The following is a 12,914-nucleotide window of genomic DNA, read 5'->3' on the forward strand; positions in this document are numbered from 1 at the left end:
GCTTTATCTACCTTGAATGACTTTTTCTACCAAAGGGGAACAAGCAAATTGAAGCAGGGAGAAAAGCAGATCACCAGAAAATGCTTTTTCACCCCTCCGCTTCCGCAGGGAACAGGCAGTGGTCTTTCCTTGGCACAATGGGACTTAGGAGCCCCTTCACAAATTCACTCCGGCCCCACTTCCTGCACTCTGAGGATTCTGCTCAAATCCAAGCAAGCAGCTCTGTACCAATCACAGTCTAAAACATCCCATCTGCTTCCTCCTTGGCTCAGGGTGAAAGGATGTTTCCAGGACAGCCATGAGCTGAGGAGTTGTGGCACTGGCACCACAGATCTCAGGGAAGGCTCCATGCTCATGCTCTGTGGTCTGCTCAATAAGCTCAAACACACCATTCAGCTTTACTAAGCAATTGCCTCACAGAGCACAAATCATTCTGACAAACCACTGGAAGTGGAAGCCACTTTTATTTATTCCCCATTCTGCTCCTGCCTGCTGGCTTTTAAAGTCATCCACCACCTCATCTCTTCTGAGGGAAATTGAGTTCTCCAGCTGACTGCCACATCCTCCTCACCTGGTACTGGATCATGGCTCTACTTGACCTGCTCTGGGCTCAGGCTTTGCCCAGCATGGGAATCAGCCTTGCATTTACTGTTCTTCCCGACCTCCAGCACCTCTCAGGCCAAAGGAAGCAACCAACATCTTTTTGTTTTTCCTACCAGCTTACCTAGGATACTGAGGAGTTGCATCACCAAGTGTGGCCAGCTGCAACTGCACTGCCTGAAGAAGCAGATTAGGAGGCACATCCATCTCCACAGCACAGCGTTTCAGGTGACTGACTCGGCTCTGTGGGGTTTGGAACTGCTTCCCACAGATGGGACACTCAGGGACCACTGGTTTGCTGGAGGATGACATCTGTGCTGCTTCCATCTCATCCAGGCACCTGGGAGACAATGGCAAGCTTACCTACGGAGACTTTAAAGGGCCCATGCTAAGATTGAAGCCATTAATATGTTAATATTAGTACTGATGCCTTAAGTTTTGGCTTTCACATTTTCCAGATTCTGTACTGCATTAGTATATAACTCTGAACTTCATATAAAGTGTTAGCAAGTTCTCCTCACAGTTTAGACAAAACAATCCTTTTCCAGCCCGAGAACCAAGGACACCACTGCAGCTTCAGGCCCAAAAAGTATAAACAACAGTGAACTGAGGAGAGTAAACTGGGAGGATGGGACTTCATAACCTGAAGCTGTAATTGGACCAAAACTTATAAAAGTGTGAAAACTCGTGACCCCTGGTCCATCTTGGGTGTAGCCTCAGCTGGGCTCTTGTACTGCCAAAGTGTATCCTTTGAAGGCCTTTCAATAAATGCCTACTTTATGCCTTTAACACTGTCCAGCCTCTGTTCCAGGTAGCCTGCCAAGGCATCAGTATTGATATTACTATGGATATAATTAATAGAAAACCCAATCACTTCTAATATTGGTAACAGCCATAAACATCCACCAAAGAAACAAAAACTATGGGCCCACCTCTGTGATGAACACAACATGGAACAGTTACATGGAGATAATGGTCTCAATATTAAAAACATATTGCTCAAAGGCAAGCGCAGTGAATAACTTCAGAATCATGGAATCCCACAATGGTTTGGCTTGGAAGGGACCTTAAAGACCATCTTGATCCACTCCCCTGCCATGGGCAGGGACACTTTCCACTAGAACAGGTTACTCCAGCCTTGCCTTGAACACCTCTAGGTGTGTCCATCACCTAATTTCTCTTCCTGCACTCATTCTAACCTTCCAGCTCATTTATAAACCCCTGTTAACAGAAAAGGGAGCAGCTGAAAGGACACCACGCTCCAGAGTGCAGCATGATGAACTTCAAATAATTTCTGGCAGGCCAAAGGTACGTAAAAATTTGTACTTGTTCTTTTTCTGTTCTTTCCAAAGAGATTCAGGGTGTGAAATCCTGGATCTGCAGTACCTGTTAGGAAAGTCACTCCCTGATTAGGTAATGACACACACAAGACTGTGCTAAAAGACCATTCAGCACTGGTGATTACTGGTGTGTCAGTGGATCTGTCCATCTACAGCTTCACTCTTGGGATGAAGGCTGCTATCCAAAAATCCCTGGCTAATAAAACCTTGTAATCTCAACATATGATTACATGTTCATAGTTCAAAAAGCCTGACTTTCCAAAACACGTATCTAGCACACTGTCACTGTTTTACAGCTTTTGTCCTCTCAAGCAGCACGAAATGTCTGAGAACAGAAACAACAGTAGGACCTAGAAAGCTGCAGGTGAAAACAAGCCTGATCAATGGGAGCCACTCAGTAGCATGATGTAGGACAATTTACATCACTGCTGCTTTCTGGAAGTGCTTGAATTAAGAATTTACAATCCTTCAAATGTGTTGTTTCTGACACTTTGTCAACAGAAAAGCACAGTTTCAATCTCCAAAGAGTTGCCTCTACATTGTGTTTGATTTTTATCACTAAGGAAATTGTTAAATGAAGTGCAGTAATTTCAATTGAGTCATCTCTCTGAGTAGCATCACATTTCCCTCAGCAAACAGCTCAGGTATAGTGACATACCAGATGTCCTTAGATGAATTTTAGCAAAACAGAGCAAACACAACTTGGTTGGCTGAAATCAGTAGATCTCAATATTTGTATCAGGGAGTCATCACTAATGGAATCATTAAGGTTGCAAAAGACCTTTAAGATCACCAAGTTCCTTTACAATGGCAGCTCCTCTGCCACACTGCTAATGAAAGCAGATTTGGCCTGGCCACACACATGCAGAAGCCCTGCAGAGCAAGGCAATCAGCCTCTGCTTTCACATCAAAATGACTCGTTAATTCAAGCCAAAAAGGTAAAGACTGTTCTGCGGAATCCCTGCTCCCATGTTCTTCCATGGCTGGGCTGCCTGAGGAGTCTGTGGGGGGCTGGATGGGAAGGACAGGTCCTGCTGCTGTTTGACCTGTTGACGTGCTGCTCTCGTCGCAGGGTGTTCATGGCTGTGAGATCCTTCTGGCAGATCTGACAGAAGAACAAGCCTGCATCCTCCAGGCTTGCCAGGGCTTCCTCCTTGGATTCCTGCTGAAGAGCCAAAGCCAGAGCACTGTCGTGTTCCATGGATGGGAGATGGTGGGTATCTGGCAAAGAAGGCAGAGATGATACAAGACGGAAAACTAAATCCTGTATGGAAGGTGAGAAACTCTTACACTTGTCATTATTAGCTTATTAAACTAGACACACAAAAATTCATTGCAATTGTTCTCTTGTATCTTCACACCTGATCTCTCACCAGGAAAAGTACAACCTGCTCCTTTCCAATACTCCAAGACTGGACCAGCCCAGGAGCAGGAGGTGACAATTTGCTCACATGTCAGAGACAATGAAGGGACAGTTTTGGCTGAAGTTTCTGGGGACAATATGGAATTTTATACATCAAATGTATAACACAGCAGATTTCCGTGTCCATACAGAACCAACAGGGGCTTGATCTATAAAGAACCAGCAGAGTAAATTTGCTGTGAATTCAATTTATCAACACAGAACATATCACCTTAGAGAATGCCTGGAGATGTACCAAAGATGGGGCTACCTAAAAACTGCCTAACACTGTCCCAAGGGAAGGATGACCAACTTCACTGAACCTGTTGGAATTTCTGCCTGTTTCCAAAAGGCAATTCCTCTAGAATTTACATGAGGTTAATCCAGCCTTAGAGAAGAGCTGGGAAAAAAAGTATGGATAATCCTTTCACGAAGTTTTCTCAAGGATTTGGAGTGATTTGCACACCAAGTCACTAGGCCAGTCAGGAACAGAGCCCCAGGATCCAGGACTGCTCCTCAGGCAACTATTCTCACCAGCCACTCATTCTGCACACACCAGAGCCAAGAGGAGACACTTACCATCCTCAGGAGGGTTCTGCTCCTGGCTCCTGGCAGGGAAATCCCCGCTGGCTGCAGCCCTTGGCACGCTCTCATCCAAGCTGAGTTTCAGCTGCTCAGGTGCCACCCTCTTGAACTGCTGCATTCTCTCCACCACCAGCTCTGCCACCCGCACCTTCGGGGTGGGCGAGGAGCAGGTTCCTGCAGGAGCAGCGGGAAGGAAGGGTAAGGTAGTCTGGGAACAGCCACTCAGAGGATTTACTAGAGGGGGAGAAAACACCAGTTTTACCAGACAGTTTTAAACACACTGAGAGCTGCTGGGAGGCCCTGCCCTGACAGCAGCCTGGGCCAGGCTCAGCTCTGCAACAGCCATTCTTGGAGAAGTGAACTATTTGTGGAGCCACAACAGCAACATCGGGGTTCTGTGCTACAGGGTCAGATACCTCTGTATCCCTTTTATAGGCAGGAATATTAAGGAAGCCTTGGAAGGCAGGCCCACAGCCCAGCTCTCCCAGCATTCCCACCACACTATGTCCCATTCCTGACTGACCTAATTTATCAGTTTAAGGACTTCCATCAATGGTGACTGCATTCTGGCCATCATGTTTAACAGCTACTGAAGGACTAATCCTTTATGAATTAATCCAACACCTTTCCTAACTCATTCATGTTTTTGCCCTTGACAAAATCCAGTGATAGTATGTCACCATACAATGAAGCACAGAGTGAAAATCCACCACAATATACTCTGAGATTGCTTCTAGATGACCTGAGACTATTTTTATCAGTTCTGAAACTCCAAAAAACAGTGAATAATGACTGGCCAACAAATCACTTTGTGCCAAGGCTTCACCTTACTGAGAGACATCTGCTTGCAGCACAGAACACACTCCTAGGTTAAACCCGTGTAAGGGGCAAGCCTGCTTCCAACAGTGCTACTGTGTCCCCTCCAGATGGATTTCTCAAAACCTTCACTGAACTACAGAGTGCTTCCAGTCCTTGCCTATCTTCTGTTTGAACAATTTCAGGTCACTCACCTGTCAGAGGCCTCTGGCTACACTCAGTGGTCCCTGTGCTCAGCTGGCTGGCAGGGAGAGGGCTTCTTGCTCCATCCCCCTGTGCAGTCTCACCACTACAGGCTGCAGCATCACCAGCTTCTTCATGCACCAGTGTTTGCTCCTTTGGACCCAAATCTCGAGGCAAGTTTGTCTCCTTCACTGCTGGTAAGTGATGATGGGTTTGGCTCTCAGCAGCAGCTTTGCCTCTTCTTAATTTGCTTCGTGTTGCAGTGCTCTTTGGCCTGTTCTGAACCCTCTTTGTTGCCTCAGCATCCCCAGCCTTTTTCTTTGCCCCACTCAAAATATTTGCCCACAACTCTTTAAAATCATTGTCCTGTTCATCCATTGGCTTTCCAGTAACACTGTGACCTATGAATACTGTGAGGCAGGGAGAAACTCCAGAATCAGTTCAGACTTGCATCAGCCCTTCCAGCACCTCAGAGACGTCCATTCTCCAGACTCCAGTGAGGTCATCAGACAGAGTGAGCATTTCCAACAGCTCATTCTTCCACACTGAATTCACATTCAGCAGAGCATGTTTTCTCTCCAAGGACCTCACCTGCTTCCACAAGCTGGTTCTTCAGAAGACTCAGGACCATAAGTTAGGCACCTCAGTTTGTGCAGAGCACGTGTAGGATCATCATGGTAAGGTACAGAGCTTCAGAGAAACACTTCTGAAAGCCCTGAAACAAAGAAACAAAAGCGGGTGGTCACACAGGATGGCACAGGCAGATGCATGTGGGACAAGGTGTAAATTGCTGAAGGAGAAGAGAATTTGCATGAAATACTAAGATTAGAAACTGCAGCTACTGACCCCAAACAGTGTCCCTGTAATTGTACTACAGACATGCCCAAGGCACATGAGCAAAGGAGAGGAGAGATTTTAAAACAGGTATCTGATGTGGGGCAGGTTTTTGAACTAGAACTCTGGGTTTGGAGTGCCCTTTTGTTATACACATTCCTACTTATATTTATATAGCACAAAACCAGAGAATGCAGCAGGGAAAACCCCATCCTTCAGCTCAAGCAGTGATTTTGGAGTGTTAAACTCTGCTTTGGGATACTACAGTTTCAGAGAGGAGAGCCCAACCTCATTTGGAAAAGTAAATAAACGGAGTTTCTGGCATTTCAGAAGAGGTTTTCAGACGAGTCAAAGAACAATTCCATTAAACATGTTTGCCTTTTCTCTCCTCTTACTTCCACAGTTGCTCACTTAGGATTAGCTCTCCTGCTCCTGCTGAATTCTTCCCCTGAGTACTCAATAAACCACAGCACTGACCATGTTTCACAAACTGCTGTCACATACATGAGGTAAACAAACTAAATAAATGGTATTTTTGAATGAATTTCTTCATCTTTTCAGCTACAGCAAGAACAGCAGTACTAGGCAGGGATTACCTGGAACAGCGCTGGGTACTGTCCAGATGGAAATGCCATCAACTCCCAGGCAACATTAAAACTAGAGCTCCATTCTTACATATTTTCATTGCCCCCTTCTTCCTAGTCCTGAGTTCATGATGGTTCTGGATATTTCACCAGGGGTTTTATATTGCTCCCAAAACCTACTTCTTTCAAACCTGAACCAGAGTGTTTCACTTGGATTGCCAGCAGCTGTGGTCCAGTTACTCCAGTAAAGCTCTGGGCACAGCAAAACTCAGCAGGAAAAACACATGGGAGATTGTTTTCTCAAATGGCTTGGCTGCAGACATGAGAGGCTGAGGAATGCTGGTTACACACTCCCATGGGTCAGCCTTTCCTATAAGCAATTACAGATGCTAATGGATTTATTTATTTTAAACTCAGGCTCCCAGACCTGCAGACTATTTTGCTGTGAATTTTGGAGTAATTTTCTGTTAGAGAGAAACAAAAGTTTTATGTAGCTGGTTCATAAATTTACTTTTTCTGGACAGAGCACTGGTGTAGTTATACCTGTAAATTGAACATCTTCTTCTAAGGAGGAGACAGCATGTGGAGAAGTCCCAAGTCTCACATCCTACGTGGCTTTAAATACCTCAGACACATCTGTACTGCTGGATTATTTATGGTGAGTTCCTGATATTAAACTTTGAAATAGATCAGTACTTTGGCATTTGCTATCAATGTTCAGTGTCCCAGGCAGATCAGACACACCTATGATGCAAAGCTGAGAATTTACCTGTCTTACTCCTCCCTTTCCAGACCCACATTTACAGGTTCCTTGCTCTGTTCAACATCTCAGTATTTCTGAAGCTGCTGCTATTGCTGCCCCAAACAACCAGCTTTGGCACCAGTTTATTGAGCTCAAAAAGAAATTACTTTGAAAGTAATTCCTTTCAGTATAATATTCATTTTGGAAGATTTTAGGACTCAAGGAATCACAAATAAAATAATCAGCAGCACTTACCTGTTTGCTGAGATGCCAAATCTAAAGCCCAGCTGTGCCCTTCAAGTAAACATGGGTCAGCAAAATGGTACAAAGCAAGACTGGTAAGAATGAAAGATGGAACCTGGAAAATGGAGGGAAAAGGATGGATTCAGTGTATTTTGAAATGACTGCTCTTGATGATCATTTATACAATTTATCAGGTTCAATAGGTACCTGATGGGAGCCTACAAAAAAGATGGAGAGGGACTTTGGACAAGGGCCTGGAGTGACAGGACAAGGGGGAATGGCTTCCCACTGCCAGGGAGTAGCATTAGATGGGATATGGGGGAAAAAAATCTTCCCTGTGAGGATGGTGAGGCCCTGGAACAGGTTGCCCCATCCCTGGAAATGTTCCAGGCTAGGCTGGACAGGGCTTGGAACAAGCTGGAATAGTGGAAGGTGTCCCTGCCCATGGCAGGGGGGTGGAACTGGATGATCTTTAAAGTCCCTTCCAACTCAAATCATTCTGTAATTCTATGATTTAAAAGTATGCACCTATTACATGCCTTCAATTTACTGCCTTGTAATTACTGAGTTAAATCATAAAACCCTTAAAAAAACCCAAACAGCTAAAACATCTGTTACCCTCCCACTTTTCAGAGCAGCCTCTCTTTTAACCCCTGAAAACATTTTTCCACCAGCAGTCCAACTTGACATGCTCTCAAACACACATTTGGGCCTGCTCTCTTGCTCCTTTACACTGTCTGTCTGTTCCAGGAACGATTCTCCTGCCATTTCAGCCTCCAGGAATATGTCATCACCGTGGCTACAACAGGCCATCAGTGCTAGGCAGGCCTCCGCAACTTGCACACAGCAGATACCTTCTCCCCTCCCGAGCACCACAGTGCTGCCTCAGGACACCTCCTCCTCAATTCCTCATCTTGAAAGAAAAAATTCATTTTATACTTCCAAAACCGGGAAAGCGCCTTGGAAGCAATCTCTTGTATTTCACCAGAAATGCTAAGGGAAATGGGATTATTGAACATTAGAAAGTGAGGCAAAAACAAAACCTGAATTGTTGTCTGGGGTCCCCAGCACAGGAAGGACATGGACCTGCTGGAGTGAGTCCAAAGGAAGTCCCCTTTTCCCCCCACCCATTCCTCCAGCTTCACCTCAGTCTTCAGAAATCAGCTAATTGCCCGGGCCTGGATGATCCCACTAATTATGGAGCACCGGTAGGAGCAGGATGATGGGATGCACCATGTTGGGTGTTGGCACTGGAAGTTTCATCCCCTTCCTCTCCTTCTGTGGAAGCTGCAGCCAAAGTCTGAGGGTTAGTGATAAAAATTCCAGCCAAGCCAGACCAAATACTGCAAAAGGGAAGAATTTCTGCAGTGTTTTTTTTTTTTTTTTCTGGCAACCACACCAGGAGGAGGTGTCTAGGGATTCTTCCAGACCAAACCTCGTATCAAAAAATCTTTCTACCAGTTCCTGATGGAGAAGAACCTACATGTCAACAGCCTGACTTCTGAGAAAGCACATTATCTTCCACCCTTTTAGAGATTCTTCACTAGAGCCAGTTCCCTGCAGGTTTCTGCACTAACCAACACCTTTATCACTACTTTATAAACACATGACACTGCATCTGTACAGTGCAGGGTCTCTGCGGTTGCAAAAGGGCAAAAAATGTAACACTGAGGACAACAGGGCTTGTTCTCTGAGGAGAGAACAAATGTAAGTGCAAAACAGGAATCCAAAGAGGGTACAGTCTCCTGTCCTGGTCTCTGCCAGCTTCCCTGTGCCAGAAAAGGGTAACAAAACCAGATGCAGAAAAAAGGAAATGAGAAATTAATTCAAGTCTCTACAAACAAGGGAATGCTAGGCAGGAAAACCATACTGAGATTCCAAGGAGCAATCTTAGCAGGGACCAGCATCAGCGTCCATCTGGCACCACCCACTTCCATATCTGATATCCCTTCGGTCCTCACATTTCTGTTCAGGGATACACCTCCCCCTGTTCACAAGGCAAAGCATTTCAAAGTCACTAAAAAACCTATCACACTCTAGACAGAATTTTAAATCATTACTTACACAACAAAGTGTCCCTCTGCCAACATGTCCCCAGAATAGAAAATTCACTTTGTATCTCCTCTGGAAGGATAAAGGGGAAGTGAAAAGAAAAATAAAAAACTAACGGTCACTCAGGTGCAAATGCCCCTGGCTGTATGCAAACACAGCAGCACAGAAATCACAAACAGAAGCAGCCGGTGAGGCAAAAATCAAATTGGTTTGACTGAAAACAACAAGTTGTTAATTTTAAGAGAATAATACAATTGATTTTAAGGATCAAATAAAAACATTTCAGTAGAGGCCCCAAAAATCAATAAAGAGAACAATACAATCAAGCACAATACTTGATTAAAACTCGCTTAGTTTTCAGAGAAAGAAAAGTAATCAGAGTGATAATAGAAACAAAGATGTAAAATAATATCATGGTGATGGAATTGGATTCTGAATAGAAACAAAGAATATAAACAACGCAATGTATTAAAACCAGGAGGTAAAATTACCTCGTCAGAAAAAGTTAAGGACTTTCAAAAAAGACCTTTTTTGGTGTACATGAAAACCAAGAAGAAAAACCTACCGAGGCCACTACCTCAAACCATGGAACTGTTAATCCTGCAAATACTAAATATTCCCAGAATATCCATCCCCTGCTGGTGCTGAAAGCAGCCTATTTTAGGAGGAATCCAAAGCACACTGAAAAGCAGCTGTTGAAGGTGTTTCTGTCAACAGAAACAGATCATTTGCAAGCAGAAGTCACTGTGATTTTTCAGAAGGGACAGTTAGGGAAGTAAACACCTATCTTGCAGACTGAGCTCAACACCAGGCTGATAAAGAAAGGGCTTATAAGGGAACTGATGAATAAAGAAGGATAATAAAATTAAGCCAAATCAACACAGTTTGTAAAAACCCAGACCTACATTCAGCTAATAATGAGAGCTCTTGGTGTTATCAGAGGGGTAATTCTTCTGTAAACCACTAAAGGAGCATCAAGGGACAACATGATTAATGAAAATCCAACAAAATCAATACAAGGCATTCAAAATTATTACAATGCAGCGAGACAAGTTTCAAAATGCAGCTGCAAACAGCTGTCATTGAGCACTTACATTTCTCCTGCCACCCCACAGGGATTAACTCTCTGTCTGTCCTGTTTCCCTGTTTTTTACCCTAGGAAATGAGTTAGGAGAGACCCCAAATACCAGGATCAAGCTGTCAGAAAAGGGAACCATTGGACAGCCCATCATTCTTCCAAAGCACAATGTGACCTCGTCCCAGGTGCCTGACTCCACCCCAGCAGGGAGAACTGTGACCATGTCAGCCAATTGTGTCATTCTGTAGATCAAGAATGGAGCAGTGATATTTGTGGCAAGAAGATTAACAGAATAATTAATGAAAAGTAGAAATTAAGTAAGAACAGTCCCATGTCAAACACTGAAGCCATTCCTTTCCAAGAAGGCAGTGTTATTCTGAAGCACGCATTCACTCAAAACAAGGTCAGTTCTACTGATTTTTTCCCAAAAGTCATGTCTTCTGATTTGTGATTATGTTGAAGCCAAACTTTAAGTGAAATTAAACAAAGGATCCTGATTTCTGTAAAACAGGAAGACGATCTCTTTGAAAAGGTGACCAAACTCATGCTGGATTTCTTCAGGTGACCTGATAATGCATCTTTTACACTAACACTTCATTAATTTGTAACAATGAATAACTTGCTCTCTTCTCAGCTGAAATCACACACAAGAGCTACACTGAACCCCTCAACACTCTGCATGTCATGAAAAGAGACCCAGTGGGAAAAACAAAGAGTCAAAAGACCTTAAGGCCCGTTTTCTTCCAAATGTAAAGCTTATGGTAACAATTATTTCACTTTCAGTTTCCAGTTTGCCTCTGACACATCTTTACTGGTGTCCAGATAACTGTTCTAATCCAAGCACCAAAATCAAAGGGGAAAGAAGGGACCAGAACAGCAAGAACAGTATTTTAAACAGACACAAAAGCCAAGCATGTAAGGGCCTTTTCTTGTACACAAAACCCAGTCTGTGATTTTTTAGAGTTCATACAGAGGCAACAGACTGAGCAACAGCCAATGTCACTGCCTTTAGCTTTACTGGAGTCAAACTGCTTTTGCCCAGCTGTAATTTTGGCTTTATCTAAAAGCTCCATGGTTAAAATAAGCATTTTAACCTGGGCGTCTGCAGGATCAGGGGCCAAGTGTCAGTAAAGCAGCTGACACTGCTCCCTTCAAGGCACATCACAGAATCATGGAGTGGCTGGGGCTGGAAGACACCTTAATGCTCATCCCATTCCCAGCCCCTGCCATGGGCAGGGACACCTTCCACTGTCCCAGGCTGCTCCAAGCCCTGTCCAACCGGGTCTGGGACACTTCCAGGGATGGGGCAACCACAGCTTCTCTGGGCACCCTGTGCCAGGGCCTGACCACCCTCCCACGGACCAATTTCTTCTCAAAATCCATCTAACCCTGCCCTCGGGCAGTGGTGAGCCACTCCCCGCCTTGTGCTGTGGCTCCAGGCTCTCATCCAGAGACCCTCTTCACCTTCTGACTATGCTGCTCCTTGTGCCCCTGAACCTGGAAACAACAGATAAAATTCTAATTGCTTCAGGAAGCACTGACAAACGCATCAGAATTGCTTTCCCTGGTAACACTGCCAGAAAGAAGTTTGCTTTGAAGACGGACACCTTAAATGTCTTCAACGAAACCTAGGGGCTATAAGAGCTGCTCGGACCCTGACGCCCTCGCCCCCTCACCCTGAACAGCTCTGCCTCTGCCTCATGCCCGAATTTGTGCCTTTGATGGCACGCTAACACCGAGGATGGAGCTTCATCCTTCAGTACCGTCCGTCCCCGGGTGCTGCCCCGGGGCTGAGCTCCGGCCGCGCCCTGGGCTCCCCTCAGCCCCACACCGGGGCCGCTCTCTGCGCCCGTGTGATGACATCACCGATGACATCACACAGCCGACGCCATACCAGTGACGTCACGCGCGGGACGAGGCCAGCTCCGGTTCCAATGCCACCCCCTCCCCGCCACCAGGCGGCGCTGCGTCGCGCCGAAAGCGCCGGCGTCATGACGTCACTCCCGCCCGCCGCCGTCGGGAGCGCTTCCCTCCCGCCGGCCCGCCCCAGCCCGGGCAGGCCCCGCCGCCGCGGCCGTGCCGCCCACCCACCTGTCCGCCGCGGCCCGGGCTGGCGGCCCTGCCCGCGCCCCACCGCCACGGCGGGGAGCCTCGGTGCGCGGCCGGAGCGCATGCGCGGGGCGCCAGCCGTGTCGCTCGGCGCGCTGCAGGCGCGGGGCGCATGCGCAGACCCGGCCGGAGGACGTTGACAGGGCTCTCATGCTACGCATGCGCGCCGGCTTCCCGCCACTGGTTGTCATAGAGACCGGTCCCGTCCACCCCACCCTCCCCTTCCCCTCATGGCGGCGGGGAGCTGCTCCCGTGCTGGCGGCGGGGCCGGGGGTCCGGGGTGCGGCCCCTCCTCGCCCCACTAGATCAGCTTGAGCCTCTCTCTCCGACCGGGCGGCGGCGGCCC

General features: G+C 46.4%; 1 protein-coding gene across 1 annotated transcript in view; it reads right to left on the minus strand.

Moving 5' to 3' along the window:
• SLX4 (SLX4 structure-specific endonuclease subunit) overlaps positions 1-12,594 on the minus strand; it is a 28,719-nt gene extending 16,125 nt beyond the window's left edge. The window contains exons 1-6 of the mRNA XM_066198393.1: positions 12,551-12,594; positions 7,342-7,444; positions 4,938-5,641; positions 3,922-4,101; positions 2,987-3,161; positions 725-940 (exon numbers count right to left, since the gene is read on the minus strand). Coding sequence (XP_066054490.1) covers positions 725-940; positions 2,987-3,161; positions 3,922-4,101; positions 4,938-5,304 — 938 coding nt within the window. The 5' untranslated portion in view covers positions 5,305-5,641; positions 7,342-7,444; positions 12,551-12,594. The remainder of the gene's footprint in view (positions 1-724; positions 941-2,986; positions 3,162-3,921; positions 4,102-4,937; positions 5,642-7,341; positions 7,445-12,550) is intronic.
• Positions 12,595-12,914: the final 320 nt, after the last annotated feature.

This window comes from Chamaea fasciata, unplaced genomic scaffold (genome assembly GCF_029207755.1).
Source record: "Chamaea fasciata isolate MVZ Bird 193981 ecotype frontalis unplaced genomic scaffold, bChaFas1.0.hap1 SCAF_16, whole genome shotgun sequence".
In the NCBI taxonomy this organism is placed as follows: domain Eukaryota; kingdom Metazoa; phylum Chordata; class Aves; order Passeriformes; family Sylviidae; genus Chamaea; species Chamaea fasciata.